Source organism: Balaenoptera ricei, chromosome 1 (genome assembly GCF_028023285.1).
Source record: "Balaenoptera ricei isolate mBalRic1 chromosome 1, mBalRic1.hap2, whole genome shotgun sequence".
NCBI classification, from domain to species: Eukaryota; Metazoa; Chordata; class Mammalia; order Artiodactyla; family Balaenopteridae; genus Balaenoptera; species Balaenoptera ricei.
In genome coordinates, this window is record NC_082639.1 from 33498589 (window position 1) to 33513275 (window position 14687).

At 37.4% G+C, this 14687-nt stretch overlaps 1 protein-coding gene across 14 annotated transcripts in view; it reads right to left on the minus strand.

Annotated features, from left to right (window-relative positions):
- The window catches only part of SCMH1 (Scm polycomb group protein homolog 1), a 198052-nt gene that overhangs the window by 77986 nt on the left and 105379 nt on the right, over positions 1-14687 (minus strand). For 13 of the 14 annotated variants that reach the window (XM_059919957.1, XM_059919943.1, XM_059919938.1 and 10 more), the window contains one exon: positions 4233-4476. In XM_059919957.1, the coding sequence (XP_059775940.1) occupies positions 4233-4476 (244 nt within the window). Of the gene's footprint in view, positions 1-4232; positions 4504-14687 lie in introns of all 14 variants that reach the window. The other variant, XM_059919964.1, reaches the window with a different exon arrangement.

Sequence of the window (14687 nt, forward strand, 5' to 3'; positions counted from 1 at the left end):
CAGATGGCCCTACCAAAAGATCTCCATGGCCTCTCCCTCTAGACTCAGCTATCAATAGAACCAAGTCACTTAATCTTTTGAACTTTGTTTTTCTCATAAATAAAATGTATCTGAAAATAATACCTAGTTCAGATTTAGCAGAAGATAAAAAGAAATAATGTGTGTAAAAGAACATCAAATGAATATTGGAATTTTTCCTACTTACTGTGGGCAAGAAACAATCGTATAATACTTGAATTTTTTAACATTTGCACACTAATGACCAGAAGGTAGAAAGGAAAGAGATAGTATGATTAGAAAGAAAACAGGCTTACACATAGAGAACATCTTGTTTTGTGAAATGAATTGAGTAATCACATTTTTTCCACGTTGTATCACTTGCTTCTTAGCCAGGACACTGAGATGGCTCAAGTTCTATTACTGAAAGCTACATTATAAGCTCTACTGAGGGTATGAGGTGTGGGAGGAGGGAGTTGTTGCAGGAAACAACCCAGCTGCTGGAATGATGGCCGAAGGACCTGGTCTGGAAATGCCAACTGGAAGAACCTCCTAACTTCTAAGCCTGGTCCTTCTGTTAAAAATCTAAGGTCTCCAGAGATACACTGAAGAGAAGGAAAGAGCCAGCAAACACCTCTGCAATCGTCAGCCACATGGTGTGCCATATTTCTTATCAGCATAGTGTGCAGTCAGAAAAAAATACGTGTCCAGTAATTTCTGAACACAAAGATTCTGAAGCTCCTCTGGCTTTTGAGAACTGCCCAATTGCCCTAGAAGATTTACCAGTCAAAATAGCAGAGTTCTTTAAGCAAGAAAGCAAGAAAATCAACCTACTAACTGAATATAGCCTGGAGTACCAAGGCTTATCCTGTCTTAGTCTCAAGAAAGCAAAAATGACTCCATTATCACTTTTAAGGCACTTCTCTTCCTGCTACTTCCACAGAGAGATTATCTCACAGAGTCTGCAGAGGGAGGGCAATGGATTTCTCACACTGACCCCAGGGCACTTGTTTCTGGAAGCATACAGAGGAGTAGCACTTTCCTGAGGCAGGAAGTCTGTCTTCTCTCCCCCACACTGCCCCCATCTCAAGTTCTCTCCACTCAGTGCCACCAACCTAATCCAAGCAACCCTATCGTTTCCTCCTCCGCAGTCACCATGGCACAACCCATTCTCCATGAAGCAGCGCAAGTGATGTTTTACGTAACAGCTTTATTGACATGTAATTCACATACCATAAAATTCACCCTTTTAAAGTGCACAATTCAGTGTTTTCAGTAGATTCACAGAGTTGTGCAAACATCATCCTCATCTGACTTTAGAACATATTCATCATCCCCCAGAGAAACCCCATACCCATTAGCAGTCACTTTCCATTTCCTCTCCCCCCGCAAGCCCCTAGAAACCACTAATGTATTTTGTCTCTATGTTTTTGCCTATTCTGGACATTTCATATAACTGCAGATGTGTGGTCTTTTGTGATGGGCTTTTTCACTTAGCATAATGTTTTTAAGGTACATCTATGTTGTAGCATATATCAGTACTTCATTCTTTTTTATTGCCAAATATTTCATATGGATATAACACATCTTATTTATCTTTTTATCAGATGAACTCTTGGGCTATTTCAACTTTTTGGCTGTTATGAATAATGCTGCCATGGAGTTCATGGTACATGTTTGTGTGGGCATATGATTTCTATTCTCTTGGGTATACACCCACAAGTGGACTTGCTGGGTCACAGGTAACTCTATGTTTAACATTTTGAGTAACTTCCAAACTGCTTTCAAAGTGGCTGCAGCATTTTACAATCTCACCGGCAATGTATGAGAGTTCCAATTACTCCACATTCTCGCCAACACTTGTTATTGTCTGTCTTTTGATTATATCCATACCCATGGGTGTTAAGTGGTATCTCATCGTGGCTTTGATTTGCATTTCCCTAAAGACTAAAGATGCTGAGCATCTTTTCAAGTCCTTATTGGCCTTTTGTATATTTTCTTTGGAGAAATATTCAAGTCCTCTGCCCATCTTTTCAGCTGCGTTATTTATCTTTTTTATTGTTGAGTCATAAGTTTCTTTTGTATTCTTGGATACAAGTACAAGTGATTTTTTAAAAAAGTAAATCAGATTTTGTTACTCCCTTACATAGTACCCTCTAATGATTCCCCACTATGTTTAGAATAAAATCCAAATTCTCACTCTGGCTTACAAGGTCCTACATGATTTTGCCACTTCGCCCCTCACACAGTGCACTGTAGTCAGAGCAGTGTTCTTTATGCCCTTGAAACATAATAAACTCATTCGTGTCTCAGCACCCTTGTAGGTTTGTCACATCTGCCTGCTTGGAATTCTCTTTCCTTGGATGGCTTCTTCTTGTCATTGAATTCAAATATCCCTTTCAGACAATTTTTCCTAAAAAAAAATTGTATCTAAAAAAGCTCCCCCTCCACAAAGAGGAACAAGGGAACTTTTGGGGATGATGGATATGTTCATTATCTTGATTATGGTAATGGTTTCATGGATATATACATATGTCAAAACTTTTCAAACTGTATACTTTAAATATGTGCCATTTATTTTACTTCAATTATATTCAATAAAGCTGTTAAACAAGTAACTCTCTTCACAATCACACCTTCACTGTCACACTCTTATCATACTTTATTTCCTTACGAGAAACTGTCTACCTGAAATCATCTTGTTTACTTCTTGATTTAAATGTTTATTGACTATCTCATCCCTCTAGAATGGAAGTGTCATGAGAGCACTTGATGAATGTTTTTTATCTTGTAACTGCTGTATCCTCAGCTTGGCTCACAATTGGGTGCTGCATAAATATCGGGCTAATTGAATGAATGAATTTGATAGAGGTTTAGAAAAGAAACCCAAAGACAATAGGAAGGGTGACTTTCCATTCCCTCACTCTCATGAGTACTTTTAGACTTGAGGGGATGAAATTCTTATTATTTATTTTCTTTATTAAGAGCTACCTTGGCTACCTTGGGCTTCCCTGGTGGCGCAGTGGTTAAGAATCCACCTGCCAATGCAGGGGACACGGATTCGAGCCCTGGTCTGGGAAGATCCCACATGCTGTGGAGCAACCAAGCCCGTGCACCACAACTACTGAGCCTGCGCTCTAGAGCCCGCAAGCCACAACTACTGAGCCTGCGCTCTAAAGCCTGCGAGCCACAACTACTGAGCCCGTGAGCCACAACCACTGAAGCCCACGTGCCTAGAGCCCGTGCTCTGCAACAAGAGAAGCCACTGCAATGAGAAGCCGACGTACCACAACGAAGAATAGCCCCTGCTCGCCACAACTAGAGAAAGCCTGCGCTCAGCAACGAAGACCCAATGCAGCCAAAAATTTAAAAATTAAAAAAAAAAAAAAAGAGCTACCTCAAATTCTATCCTGGATGATCTCCAACATCATGATCATTAGAAATATCATTGACTGTTCAACTACTCTGTGGTACTATTCTAGTACTTTATATATACTCTCCCATAGGTAGTGGTTATTTTAATAATAGTATTATAATGATAATATAGCATATTATATTATATAGTAATTATAATAAATATATAATAACTATAATAATAGCAGCAGTAATACAATAAAAACATTTGTTTAGCATTTGGTATTTGCCAGATATTATGCAAGCATTTTACCCATGTAATCTCATTTATTCTTCACAGTAACTTTATGAAGTAGGTATTTTACAGACAAGGAATTCTGAGGTTTAGAGAGGTGAACTAACTGACCAAAGCCACACAGCTGGCAAAAGGCAGAGCTGGACCTCAAATCTAAGTCTATCTTACTTCAAAGCACACGCTTTTTCCATTATGCTACAGTGTTTGTTAAGTATTTTCATATAATACAATGTTACTCCAGCTCATCTACAAAGCCAGAATGTGCACCTCAAGAATGATACTACTCAAACTCTGAAACAGGCTAGTAATAAGAGTAAGAGAGATGAGAAGCTAGCTGCCTGAAAATAAGCCAAGATATTTAGAGCAAGGAATTTTTACTTTATGCCAAACTCCATGTCTAGCTTCACGTGACATTTAAATTCTTACTGTTTCTTATTACTCTTCAGTAGACATTGGTTTTACCTAAGTTGCTGGCCCTTGCTCCTCCTTTGCCTATGAGTGAGGTTTATCGGTGAAGGTATGCTGACCATGAGAGATCTAGGTAGGCTCCCTTACCAACTTGGGTCCCAACTTTAAAAGCCTTTACCTTTAGTGCCAGGCGGCTGCAGGTTGTCTCCAGTCAAGGAACACCAGCCCACAGGGAAGATGTCCCGGGAGTCGAAGCGGCACCAGTAGTCAAAGGCCCCTCGCCACCCATCAAAAGTGACAAGCACCTCTGAGCCCCGCACCTCCCCAATAGTGGCTGGGCAAATGAAATGAGGGTTCTTCCTGTCCACAGCTTCCAGCTTCATTCCCATTTTGAAGAAGTTGTGAGAAGGCGATGGTGGTTCCTAAATGAGAGACAGAAATACACAGACCTAGACGCAAAGAGAGAGGCTATGTATGCCAAAAGACTGCTATTTCATTTGGATGATTAAAAAGTGACTGCTGTATAGGATTTATAATGGAGCTTGTCTTTCTTTTAAATGAATTTCAAAGTATACTAAAGTATTACTTTGTTAATCCTAATATTTTGACACCTTTGCTTCAGATCTTTTTTTTTTCAAGAAATAAAGGGTAACAGATAAGGCTGAATCCCCTTTTGTGCCCTTCCCCATGCATGTTTTTATACTTTACTGTATATGTACAAACCATTTGCATACTTTTAAATTTTATATAAATAATATTATACTGAACATATCATTCTACAACTTGCTTTTTTTGTTCAACATTATGTTTTTGAAATGTATCCATGTTGATAAATTTAGCTCTAGTTTATTTTAAGTGCTAATAGCACTCCATTACATGTATATATCATAATTTATTCACTCTCTTTTGACAGACATTTAAGGTTGTTTTGAATTGTTTACTATTTCAAAAGAGTTTTAATGGCCATTCTTGCACTTGTTCCTTTGTTCACATGTGGCAGGATTTCTTCAGGGTGTATACCTAGGAGTAGAATTGGTGGGTTATAGGATAGATATATACATCTTCCACTTTATTAAATATTGTTAAATTGCCCTCCAAAGCAGTTGTAACATTGTACAGTCTCTCCAGTAGTGTAGCTAGTTCTTGGGTGCTGAGCTGCAATGCAGTTGCATAGATAAAGTTTCCAAAAAAGTGTTGTATACTCTATTCTGTTTCCCTTCGTCTTACTGTCCGATCGTGCACCAATAACGTCTTATTAAACGGATATCTGGCAGAAAAAGTCTCCTTACTTTGTTATTCTTCAGTATTGTTTTGGCTATTCTTTCTCCTTGACCTTTCATATGAATTTTAGGATCAGCTTTTCAAGTTCCACAGAAAAACCCTACTTGTATTTTGACTGGAATCCCAGTGAACTTATAATTTGGGAAGAAATAACCTTTGTATGTATGATATTGAGCCTTTCCATCCAGGAACATGATAGTATTTTCCATCTGTTAAGTATTCTTTAACGTAAATTTCTTCTTCAGTATAAGTTTAAACATTCCTCTACAAATGTCTCATGCTTTTTACGAACCATATTGTAATTTTTTTTTTTTCTGGCCGTATTGTAATTCTGTTGCTATCTTAAAGAGTATCTTTAAAAATTTTATTTTCAAACCACTTGCTGCTGTTAAATAGGAATGCACCTGATTTTTAAAAATTGATCAACACTTAATTCTGATTAGCTTATGCTGATTGATATACCATTTTTTCTTGTCTGTTTGATTTATCAATTATTGAGAGATGTGTATTAAAATATTTCCTAATGATTGTGGATTTTCCAATTTTTCCATGTAATTCTGTCAAATTTTGCTTTACCTACTTTGAGGCTATGTTTATGAGGAGCATGTATATTTATAACTTTTATCTTCTTGGTGAACTATATTTTTTTATCATTAGATAGTAACCTCTTTAATGCTTTTTAGCACCAAAGTCTTCTTTGTCTAATTTCAGTATAGTTAACACCAGCTTTATTTTGATAAAGGTTTGCATGGTATACATTTTATATTCTTTTACTTTCAACACCTTTCTGTTGTATTTCAGCAGTGTCTCTTGTAAACAGCATGTAGCTAGATTTAAAAACAATCTAATCTATGTCTGACTAAACTGATGAGTTTAAGCTAATTTCTTGTGATAACTGATGTATTTAAATTTATTACAATTATCATACTGCCTACATTTCTATTTAACTTGATTTTACAAGTTGTACCTTTAACTTCTTTTTTCTCCTTAACAATCAACTGAATTTTCTTCCCTTTTTCCCTTTCCATTGATTCAGATTTTTAAAAAAAATAAATTTATTTATTTTTGGCTGTGTTGGGTCTTTCTGGCTGTGCGCGGGCTTTCTCTACTTGCGGCGAGCGGGCTCTAGAGCGCAGGCTCAGTAGTTGTGGCGCACGAGCTTAGTTGCTCTGCGGCATGTGGGATCTTCCTGGACCAGGACTTGAACCCATGTCTCCTGCACTGGAAGGCGGATTCTCTCTCCTCCCCTCCCTCCTCTCCTTCCTTCCTTTCTTTCTTTATTTTGGATGCGTTGGGTCTTCATTGCTGCACATGGGCTTTCTCTAGTTGCAGCAAGCAGGGGCTACTCTTCGTTGCGGTGCGTGGGCTTCTCATTGCGGTGGCTTCTCTTGTTGTGGATCACAGGCTCTAGGTGCGTGCGCTTCAGTAGTTGTGGCTTGCCGGCTTTAGAGCGCAGGCTCAGTAGTTGTGGTGCATGTGCTTAGTTGCTCTGCGGCATGTGGGATCTTCCCGGACCAGGGCTAAAACCCGTGTTCCCTGCATTGGCAGGCAGATTCTTAACCACTGCGCCACCAGGGAAGTCCCTGGCAGGCAGATTCTCCTTTTTTTTTTTTTTTTTTCAAATATCATGACTTTATATAAATGTATCTAAACATACAATAGCAATTTGCTTTCCTTTCTAGGTACAGGTATACAAAAAAGTTGAATGATCAGTCTCTTTCGTCTCAAACAGTTTACAGATCTTTTTTTTCTGTAAGAATGGCTTTTTAGGTAGTAAGGTTTGTCCTTTTTTTTTTTTTTTAACATCTTTATTGGAGTATAATTGCTTTACAATGGTGTGTTAGTTTCTACTTTTCAACAAACTGAATCAGTTATACATATACATATATCCCCATATCTCTTCCCTCTTGTGTCTCCCTCCCCCCCACCCTCCCTATCCCACCCCTCTAGATGGTCACAAAGCACCGAGCTCATCTCCCTGTGCTATGCGGCTGCTTCCCACTAGCTATCTATTTTACGTTTGGTAGTGTATATATGTCCATGCCACTCTCTCACTTTGTCCCAGCTTACCCTTCCCCCTCCCCGTAACCTCAAGTCCATTCTCTAGTTGGTCTGCGTCTTTATTCCCGTCTTGCCCCTAGGTTCTTCATGACCTTTTTTTTTTTTAAGATTCCATATATATGTGTTAGCATACGGTATTTGTTTTTCTCTTTCTGACTTACTTCACTCTGTATGACAGACTCTAGGTCCACCCACCTCACTACAAATAACTCAATTTCGTTTCTTTTTATGGCTGAGTAATATTCCATTGTATATATGTGCCACATCTTCTTTATCCACTCATCTGTCGATGGACACTTACGTTGCTTCCATGTCCTGGCTATTGTAAATACAGCTGCAATAAACACTGTGGTACATGACTCATTTTGAATTATGGTTTTCTCAGGGAATATGCCCAGCAGTGGGATTGCTGGGTTGTATGGTAGTTCTATTTTTAGTTGTTTAAGGAAACTCCATACTGTTCTCCATAGTGGCTGTATCAATTTACATTCCCACCAACAGTGCAAGAGTGTTCCCTTTTCTCCACACCCTCTCCAGCATTTATTGTTTGTAGATTTTTTGATGATGCCCATTCTGACTGGTGTGAGATGATATCTCATTGTAGCTTTGATTTGCATTTTTCTAATGATTAATGATGTTGAGCATTCTTTCATGTGTTTGTTGGCAATCTGTATATCTTCTTTGGAGAAATGTCTATTTAGGTCTTCTGCCCATTTTTGGATTGGGTTGTTTTTTTGATATTGAGCTGCATGAGCTGCTTATAAATTTTGGAGATTAATCCTTTGTCAGTTGCTTCATTTGCTAATATTTCCACCCAGTCTATGGGTTGTCTTCTTGTCTTGTTTATGGTTTCCATTGCTGTGCAAAATCTTTGAAGTTTCATTAGGTCTCATTTGTTTATTTTTGTTTTTATTTCCATTTCTCTAGGAGGTGGGTCAAAGAGGATCTTGCTGTGATTTATGTCATAGAGTGTTCCGCCTATGTTTTCCTCTAAGAGTTTGATAGTGTCTGGCCTTACATTTAGGTCTTTAATCCATTTTGAGTTTATTTTTGTGTATGGTGTTAGGGAGTGTTCTAATTTCATTCTTTTACATGTAGCTGTCCAGTTTTCCCAGCACCACTTATTGAAGAGGCTGTCTTTCCTCCACTGTATATTCTTGCCTCCTTTATCAAAGATAAGGTGACCATATGTGCGTGGGTTTATATCTGGGCTTTCTATCCTGTTCCATTGATCTGTATTTCTGTTTTGGTGCCAGTACCATACTGTCTTGATTACTGTAGCTTTGTAGTATAGTCTGAAGTCCGGGAGCCTGATTCCTCCAGCTCCGTTTTTCTTTCTCAAGATTGCTTTCAATATTCGGGGTCTTCCGTGTTTCCATACAAATTGTGAAATTTTTTGTTCTAGTTCTGTGAAAAATGCCAGTGGTAGTTTGATAGGGATTGCATTGAATCTGTAGATTGCTTTGGGTAGTAGAGTCATTTTCACAATGTTGATTCTTCCAATCCAAGAACATGGTATATCTCTCCATCTGTTTGTATCACCTTTAATGTCTTTCATCAGTGTCTTATAATTTTCTGCAAACAGGTCTTTTGTCTCCTTAGGTAGGTTTATTCCCAGATATTTTATTCTTTCTGTTGCAATGGGAAATGGGAGTGTTTTCTTAATTTCACTTTCAGATTTTTCATCCTTAGTGTATAGGAATGCAAGAGATTTCTGTGCATTAATTTTGTATCCTGCTACTTTACCAAATTCATTGATTAGCTCTAGTAGCTTTCTGGCAGCATCTGTAGGATTCTCTATGTGTAGTATCATGTCATCTGCAAACAGTGACAGCTTTACCTCTTCTTTTCCGATTTGGATTCCTTTTATTTCTTTTACTTCTCTGACTGCTGTGGCTTAAACTTCCAAAACTATGTTGAATAATAGTGGTGAGAGTGGGCAACCTTGTCTTGTTCCTGATCTTAGTGGAAATGGTTTCAGTTTTTCACCACTGAGGACGATGTTGGCTGTGGGTTTGTCATATATGGCCTTTATTATGTTGAGGTAGGTTCCCTCTATGCCTACTTTCTGGAGGGTTCTTATCATAAATGGGTGTTGAATTTTGTCGAAAGCTTTCTCTGCATCTATTGAGATGATCATGTGGTTTTTCTCCTTCAATTCGTTAATATGGTGTATCACATTGATTGATTTGTGTATATTGAAGAATCCTTGCATTCCTGGGATAAACCCCACTTGATTATAGTGTATGAGCCTTTTAATGTGCTGTTGGATTCTGTTTGCTAGTATTTTGTTGAGGATTTTTGCATCTATGTTCATCAGTGATGTTGGCCTGTAGTGTTCTTTCTCTGTGACATCTTTGTCTGGTTTTGGTATCAGGGTGATGGTGGCCTCATAGAATGAGTTTGGGAGTGTTCCTCTCTCTGCTATATTTTGGAAGAGTTTGAGAAGCATAGGTGTTAGCTCTTCTCTAAATGTTTGATAGAATTCGCCTGTGAAGCCATCTGGTCCTGGACTTTTGTTTGTTGGAAGATTTTTAATCACAGTTTCAATTTCAGTGCTTGTTATTGGTCTGTTCATATTTTGTATTTCTTCCTGGTTCAGCCTTGGAAGGTTGTGCATTTCTAAGAATTTGTCCATTTCTTCCAGGTTGCCCATTTTATTGGCATAGAGTTGCTTATAGTAGTCTCTTAGGATGCTTTGTATTTCTGCGGTGTCTGTTGTAACTTCTCCTTTTTCATTTCTAATTTCATTGATTTGAGTCCTCTCCCTCTTTTTCTTGATGAGTCTGGCTAATGGTTTATCAATTTTATCTTCTCAAAGAACCAGCTTTTAGTTTTATTGACCTTTGCTATCATTTCCTTCATTTCTTTTTCATTTATTTCTGATCTGTTCTTTATGATTTCTTTCCTTCTGCTAACTCTGGGGTTTTGTTGTTCTTCTTTCTCTAATCGCTTTAGGTTTAAGGTTAGGTTGTTTATTTGAGATGTTTCTTGTTTCTTAAGGTAGGATTTTACTGCTATAAACTTCCCTCTTAGAACTGCTTTTGCTGCACCCCATAGGTTTTGGGTCGTCATGTTTTCATTGTCATTTGCTTCTAGGTATTTTTTGATTTTCTCTTTGATTTCTTCAGTGATCTCTTGGTTATTAAGTAGTGTATTGTTTAGCCTCCATGTGTTTGTATTTTTTACAGATATTTTTCCTGTAATTGATATCTAGTCTCATAGCATTGTGGTCGGAAAAGATACTTGATACGATTTCAATTTTCTTAAATTTACCAAGGCTTGATTTGTGACCCAAGATATGATCTACCCTGGAGAATGTTCCATGAGCACTTGAGAAGAATGTGTATTCTGTTGTTTTTGGATGGAATGTCCTATAAATATCAATTAAGTCCATCTTGTTTAATGTATCATTTAAAGCTTGTGTTTCCTTATTATTTTTTTTTATTTTAAAATTTTATTTTATTAACTTTTGTATACAGCAGGTTCTTATTAGTCATCAATTTTATACACATCAGTGTATACATGTCAATCCCAATCACCGAATTCATCACACCCCCACCCCCACCACCCCGCCCCATTCCCTGCTTGGTGTCCATACATTTGTTCTCCACATCTGTGTCTCAATTTCTGCCCTGCAAACTGGTTCATCTGTACCATTTTTCTAGGTTCCCCATATATGCGTTAATATACGATATTTGTTTTTCTCTTTCTGACTTACTTCACTCTGCATGACAGTCTCTAGATCCATCCACGCCTCAACAAATGACCCAATTTCGTTCCTCTTTATGGCTGAGTAAGATTCCATTGTATATATGTACCACAACTTCTTTACCCATTCGTCTGTCGATGGGCATTTAGGTTGCTTCCATGACCTGGTTATTGTAAATAGTGCTGCAACGAACACTGTGGTGCATATGTCTTTTTGAATTACGGTTTTCTCTGGGTATATGCCCAGTAGTGGGACTGCTGGATCATATAATAATTCTATTTTTAGTTTTTTAAGGAACCTCCATACTGTTCTCCATAGTGGCTGTATCAGTTTACATTCCCACCAACAGTGCAAGAGGGTTCTCTTTTCTCCACACCCTCTCCAGCATTTGTTGTTTGTAGATTTTCTGATGATGCCCATTCTAACTGGTGTGAGGTGATACCTCACTGTAGTTTTGATTTGCATTTCTCTAGTAATTAGTGATGTGGATGGAGCAGCTTTTCATGTGCTTTTAGGCCGTCTGTATGTCTTCTTTGGAGAAATGTCTATTTAGGTCTTCTGCCCATTTTTGGATTGGGTTGTTTGTTTTTCTAATATTGAGCTACATGAGCTGTTTATATATTTTGGAGATTAATCCTTTGTCCATTGATTCCTTTGCAAATATTTTCTCCCATTCTGAGGGTTGCCTTTTTGTCTTGTTTATGGTTTCCTTTGCTGTGCAAAAGCTTTGAAGTTCCATTAGGTCCCATTTGTTTATTTTTGGTTTTATTTCCATTACTCTAGGAGGTGGATCAAAGAAGCTGTTGCTGTGATTTATGTCAAAGAGTGTTCTTCCTATGTTCTCCTCTAAGAGTTTTATAGTGTCCGGTCTTACGTTTAGGTCTCTAATCCATTTTGAGTTTATTTTTGTGTATGGTGTTAGGGAGTGTTCTAATTTCATTCTTTTACATGCAGCTGTCCAGTTTTCCCAGCACCACTTATTGAAGAGACTGTCTTTTCTCCATTGTATATCCTTGCCTCCTTTGTCATAGATTAGTTCATCATAGGTGCATGGGTTTATCTCTGGGCTTTCTATCTTGTTCCATTGATGTATGTTTCTGTTTTTGTGCCAGTACCATATTGTTTTGATTACTGTAGCTTTATAGTATAGTTCTGAAGCCAGGGAGTCTGATTCCTCCAGCTCCGTTTTTTTCCCTCAAGACTGCTTTGGCTCTTCGGGGTCTTTTGTATTTCCATACAAATTTTAATATTTTTAGTTCTAGTTCCATAAAAAATGCCATTGGTATTTGATAGGGATTGCACTGAATCTGTAGATTGCTTTGGGCAGTATAGTCATTTTCACAATATGATTCTTCCAATCCAAAAACATGGTATATCTGTCCATCTGTTGGAATCATCTTTAACTTCTTTCATCAGTGTCTTATAGTTTTCTGCATACAGGTCTTTTGTCTCTTTAGGTAGGTTTATTCCTATGTATTTTATTCTTTTTGTTGCAATGGTAAATGGGAGTGTTTTCTTAATTTCTCTTTCAGATTTTTCATCATTAGTGTATAGGAATGCAAGAGATTTCTGTGCATTAATTTTGTATCCTGCAACTTTACCAAATTCATTGATTAGCTCTAGTAGTTTCCCGGTGGCATCTTTAGGGTTCTCTATGTATAGTATCATGTCATCTACAAACAGTGACAGTTTTACTTCTTCTTTTCCAATTTGTATTCCTTTTATTTCTTTTTCTTCTCTGACTGCCGTGGCTAGGACATCCATAACTATGTTGAATAATAGTGGTGAGAGTGGACATCCTTGTCTCGTTCCTGATCTTAGAGGAAATGCTTTCAGTCTCTCACCGTTGAGAATGATGTTTGCTGCGGGTTTGTCGTATATGGCCTTTATTATGTTGAGGTAGGTTCCCTCTATGCCCACTTTCTGGAGAATTTTTATCATAAATGGGTGTTGAATTTTGTCAAAAGCTTTTTCTGCATCTATTGAGATGATCATATGGTTTTTATTCTTCAATTTGTTAATATGGTGTATCACAGCGATTGATTTGTGTATATTGAAGAAAGCTTGCATCTCTGGGATAAATCCCACTTGATCATGGTGTATGATCCTTTTAATGTGTTGTTGGATTCTGTTTGCTAGTATTTTGTTGAGGATTTTTGCATCTATATTCATCAGTGATATTGATCTGTAATTTTCTTTTTTTGTAGTATCTTTGTCTGGTTTTGGTATCAGGGTGATGGTGGCCTCATAGAATGAGTTTGGGAGTGTTCCTTCCTCTGCAATTTTTTGGAAGAGTTTGAGAAGGATGGGTGTTAGCTCTTCTCTAAATGTTTGATATAATTCACCTGTGAAGCCATCTGGTCCTGGACTTTTGTTTGCTGGAAGATTTTTAATCACAGTTTCAATTTCATTACTTGTGATTGGCCTGTTCATATTTTCTATTTCTCCTGGTTCAGTCTTGGAAGGTTATACCTTTCTAAGAATTTGTTCATTTCTTCCAGGTTGTCCATTTTATTGGCATAGAGTTGCTTGTAGTATTCTCTTAGTATGCTTTGTATTTCTGCGGTGTCTGTTGTAACTTCTCCTTTTTCATTTCTGATTTTATTGATTTGAGTCCTCTCCCTCTTTTTCTTGATGAGTCTGGCTAATGGTTTATCAATTTTGTTTATCTTCTCAAAGAACCAGCTTTTAGTTTTATTGATCTTTGCTATTGTTTTCTTTGTTTCTATTTCATTTATTTCTGCTCTGATCTTTATGATTTCTTTCCTTCTGCTAACTTTGGGTTTTGTTTGTTCTTCTTTCTCTAGTTCCTTTAGGTGTAACATTAGATTGTTTATTTGAGATTTTTCTTGTTTCTTGAGGTAGACTTGTATAGCTATAAACTTCCCTCTTAGAACTGCTTTTGCTGCATCCAATAAGTTTTGGATCATTGTGCTTTCATTGTCATTTGCCTCTAGGTATTTTTTGATTTCCTCTCTGATTTTTTCAGTGATCTCTTGGTTATTTAGTAACGTATTGTTTAGCCTCCATGTGTTTGTGTTTTTTACATTTTTCCCCTGTAATTGATTTCTAATCTCATAGCGTTGTGGTCAGAAAAGATGCTTGATATGATTTCAGTTTTCTTAAATTTACTGAGGCTTGATTTGTGACCCAAGATGTGAACTATCCTGGAGAATGTTCCGTGCGCACTTGAGAAGAAAGTGTAATCTGCTGTTTTTGGATGGAATGTCCTATAAATAACAATTAAATCTATCTGGTCTATTGTGTCACTTAAAGCTTCTGTTTCCTTATTAATTTTCTGTTTGGATGATCTGTCCATTGGTGTAAGTGAGGTGTTAAAAATCCCCCACTATTATTGTGTTACTGTTGATTTCCTATTTTAGAGCTGTTAGCAGTTGCCTTATGTATTGAGGTGCTCCTATGTTGGGTGCATATATATGTATAATTGTTATATCTTCTTCTTGGATTGATCCCTTGATCATTATGTAGTGTCCTTCCTTTTCTCTTGTAACATTCTTTATTTTAAAGTTTATTTTATCTGAAATGAGTATTGCTACTCCAGCTTTCTTTTGATTTCCA